The sequence below is a fragment of the Rhinatrema bivittatum genome, unplaced genomic scaffold (assembly GCF_901001135.1).
Source record: "Rhinatrema bivittatum unplaced genomic scaffold, aRhiBiv1.1, whole genome shotgun sequence".
In the NCBI taxonomy this organism is placed as follows: domain Eukaryota; kingdom Metazoa; phylum Chordata; class Amphibia; order Gymnophiona; family Rhinatrematidae; genus Rhinatrema; species Rhinatrema bivittatum.
Window position 1 is genome coordinate 35,148 of NW_021820267.1, and position 4,197 is coordinate 39,344.

At 56.6% G+C, this 4,197-nt stretch overlaps 1 protein-coding gene across 1 annotated transcript; it reads right to left on the minus strand.

Moving 5' to 3' along the window:
- Positions 1-427: 427 nt before the first annotated feature.
- On the minus strand, positions 428-2,903 carry LOC115081315 (endosialin-like; the record flags this gene model as incomplete). The annotated part of the gene is given in 4 exon segments (XM_029585795.1): positions 428-735; positions 737-973; positions 1,052-2,018; positions 2,020-2,903. Coding segments are annotated over 4 exon segments (2,193 nt in total), but the record flags the coding sequence as incomplete, so codon positions are not given.
- Between the last annotated feature and the right edge of the window lie 1,294 nt (positions 2,904-4,197).

Below are 4,197 nucleotides of genomic sequence, written 5' to 3' on the forward strand. Positions count from 1 at the left end.
AAATTTGCTCTCTCCCAGTCTAAAAGAGGTTTTCCCTCCACCACAACACCCCTCCCCTCCAGAAATGAAGCTCCAGTCACTGTAGGGTCCATATCCCAGGAGCCAATGGGGGCTACTTCCATCACTCTCCTTCGGTTTTGTACAGGTCTGAGCGCAAGCCAACCGGCTCTCTCCGGAGCGCACGCAGTCTGGTCGGGCTGTGAAAGCCGATTCCCGTAGGTGCATCTCTGCTCAGCGACCTCTAGCTTCAATCCACTCCGGTTTAAAAAAAGAGAAAACAGTGGTTGCGTTCACTTGCTGCAAGAGGAACCCGAGCCTAAAGCATGAGATGTGTTCTCCTCCTGTGAACTGACATCTCCAAGCCTACTAACGTCTGGTGACAGTGGCACAGAGAACACATCTTGTGCTTTGATTTCCAGTTCACCTCTGCAGTAATCTCCTCGGATTATCCTTTTTTTTTTTTTCTAAACCAGCACAGATCTCAGCTGCGAGCCACAGAGCAGCTGTATTCACACACTGCTGTCCTTGAAAAAGCCTCCTTTGTACAGAGTGACACAGTCTCTCTCTCTCTCTCTCTCTCGCACCCTTTGCTTGCCCATCAGCCCTAGAGAGAGGTGATGGTGGGATTACTTAAACACTGGTTCTGCAAGTGGTGGGCTTGGCGCTGCTCTTTGGGGTGGGGGTCTTGCCAGCAGCACTGGTGACCCAGCGGTAGCAGTCTGTGATGCTCTTTTCGCTTGCTGGGGGCTCCACAGCGGGTACAGTACACAATGCCCAAGGCCAGCATAATCACCAGGAACACACACAGCGGCACTAGCAGCGCCACCAGCAGCCAGCGGTCGTCTCGCCTCTGCAGCATCTGCTGGCTATCCTCTGGGCTGGGGATGGAGTTGCCATGAGTGGAGGCTTCTAGGGGCAAAGTAGGCCTGACTCCGGCTGGAATTGCCCCGAAACCAATGGGAAACCTCGTTCTCTGGGGCCAAACGGTCCCTGGATGGAAATGTGCTCTGGGGTGGCTCTATATCCAGGTCAGCTGAGCTTGCTCGGAAACCTTGTCCAGCTGTAGGGGCCAAGGACGTGGTGATGGTGGTGCCTGCGGCTGGTACCCTGTCAGCTGCAAAGGGGGCTTCGAAAGAATTCCACCGGCTGACGCCTCTGGGACCCAGGCAGCAGAGCCCAACAGACCCACAGTTGCCAAGAGCTCTGCAGCAGTAGTGACATCCACCTGCTCCGTCGTCTTCATAATTACGAATGCAAGCCCACCTTCCTCTTCCTCTGTTGGTGAGGTAAACACTGTCGTAGGCCCGAGACGTGCCGAGGGCTCACTTCCCTCCTCTTCCTCCATGGGCATGGCTACTATTGTCGTCGGCCGAAATCTCGCTGGCTGCTCTCCCTTCTCTTCCTCCGTCATGGCAACAGCCGTCATCCACCTGAGCGGTGCTGGAGGCCCTTCTTCCTCGTCCTCCTCTGTTGTGGCATCTTCGTCAGAGGCCCACTCGGCAGAGTCAGTAGGAGTGGGCGCAGGGACGTGCGCTGGCTCCCCTTGCACTGGCTGGCAGTGGATGCCATCAGTGGCCACCTCATAGCCCTCGTTACAGTAGCACTCAAAGCCACCAACATAGTTGACGCACATCTGCTGGCAGACATCACGGATCCGGCATTCATCTGTATCGGTGCAGTGGTGAGGGTCGTCCTCGGCTGGGCTGAAGCCTAGATGGCAGTGGCAGGTGTAGGAACCTGGCGTGTTCTCGCAGGCATGCTCGCAGGGGGTGTCGGCACATTCATCCGTGTCCCGGCATAGCCCATCCTCCAGCTGGTAACCCAGGTGGCACTGGCACTCATAGCCACCGGCAAAGTTCAGGCAGAGCTGGTCGCATGTGCTCTGGGCACACTCGTCAACGTCATGGCAGGAGCGGCCATCTTCATCCAGGTCATAGCCCTCGGGGCAATCGCAGAGGTAGCCTTGGCTAGTAGCCATACAGCTGTACTCACAAGGGTTGCTCTCGCAGGGGGCTGGAGCAGGAGTGGCCATCCTCCATCAGCACATAGCCCTCGTCACACTCGCAATAGTAGCCAACCTCCTCATCCACGCACACATGGTCACAGCCGGCATTGGACTCATCACACCAGCCACCCAGCTGCTGGCCCTGCTGCTCCTCCGGGCACCAGGCACCCTCTTTGGACCAGCCAACGCTGCCGTCTTCCCGCTGCATGCAGAGCACCGACAGATCCGTCACGGAGCCTGGGCAGGGCACGGTGGCCACCGAGCCGAAGGGCACGTGCTTCAGGAGGGTGCTGACCAGATGGAAGGGCGTGGCGTAGGTGACGGGGCCGTGACGTCCCGCCTCAATGCCCGGGCACATGCCCTTGTACTGGAACCTGCAGAGGAAGCCGTCCACGGGGACGGCGCACGAGCCGTCCTGCCACCTGAAGTTCTCCGGCTGGGCATCGGGGGCCGTGCCGTAGCCGATCACCACGCAGCGGGAGGCCGGGCAGGCGCCGGCGGCCGGCGCCTCGGGCCTCAGCCAGTTGGTGTACAGCGTGTCCTGGTCGCCGGTGGTCCAGGTGAAGCCGCGCAGCGGCCGGTTGGGCGGGCACTGGCGGGGCTGCCGCTGCAGGCCGATCCAGAGGCGCAGCCGGCCCTGCTCGGGGGCCAGCCCCAGCCCCAGCAGGAGCTCCTGCACCAGCGCCGCCTCCTCCGGCCGCTTCACCGTGGCCAGGTTCCCGCCGCGCTCCCGGCAGCCGCGCCAGGCGTCCAGGAAGCTCCGGCGCTGGAAGTAGGCGGCGTAGCAGCCCTCGGGCCCGCAGAGCGCGTCCGCCTCCCGCAGCTCCTGGGGCTCCGTGGGCAGCGGCAGCAGCCCGGAGGCCACGAGCAGCCGAGCAGCAGCATCGTCCCGCGCTGGCTGGAGAGGGAAAGTGGCTTTTGCACACAAATCGCGGATATTGTAGGCAGAGTGGGGGGATGGGGGGGGAGAGAGGGCGGCTCCCAGGCCTGAAGCCCATGTGCTTTTGCTTCGAGTCCCCCACCCCTTGCCTTGTAAGGGAAGATTTTGCTATTTTGCCCGGTCGCCTCCCCTGCTGTCTACCACCCCTGGGAGGGGAGAGAGGCCAATTATTTTAATTCAGGAAACTTTTCAAGACAGCGAACAGGAGGAGGAGGAGGAGAGAGGGTGGGTGAGGACAGGGGAGGAAGATGAAAATAAAAGCGAGGAGAGAACAAGGGAAGGTGAAGAAAGAACAAGGAACAGAGAGAACAAAAAATGAAAGAAATGAAATGGAGAAAAAAAGTGAAGGAAGCAGGAGCGCTTCTTTTCTTTAACTGAAGCGCAGGCGAACTACAATCCTGAAGGCGCATCCCCGAGAGCTCAGCTCCTGCTCAGTCCAGGAGAGTTTGCAAAAGGCTTGCCGCCAGAGTTGCTTGGAGGGGAGAGCCCGCTCCGGGCTGAGTTAGGGGAGAGAGAGGTGGTGAGCCAAGGAGAAGTCTCTCTCGATTTAGAGAGCAACTCACACAGACAAAACACACCCACAGAAATAAACAGAGACAGACAGACACACAAACAGAAATACAGAGACACACAGACAAATCACATGCAGAGATATACATGCACACAGAAATATAAAGAGACATGCACAGACAAAACACACACATATGTATATATAGCCAAACGAAACACAGAAATACAAACACACGGACAAAACATGCAGAGTGATATGCCCACACACAGAAATACAGAGAGACTCAGAAGCACACAGAGAAATACAGACAAAACCCACAGAGACACACAGACAAAGCACAGAGAGAAAGATGCACACACAGAGAGACACAGCATTACAAACCTACACAGGCAGATTCAATGGCACACAAAGACACAAAAAGCAATAAAGCACACAAACAAGCACACACAAAAACAGAGTGATAAACACATAAGAATTGCCATACAGGGTCAGGCAAGAGTCCATCAAGTCAAGTATCCTGTTTCCAAAAGTGGCCAAACCAGGACACAAGTACCTGGCAAGATCCCAAACAGTAAATAGATCCCTTGCTACTATCAGGCAGCGATAAGTAGGGGCTATTTTCTAAGTCTACTTGGTTAAAACAGTTATGGACTTCTCCAGGAACTTGTCCAAATCTTTTTTAGCTATGCTAACTGCCACATCCTCTGGCAATGAATTCCAGAGCTTAATTGTATGTTGAGT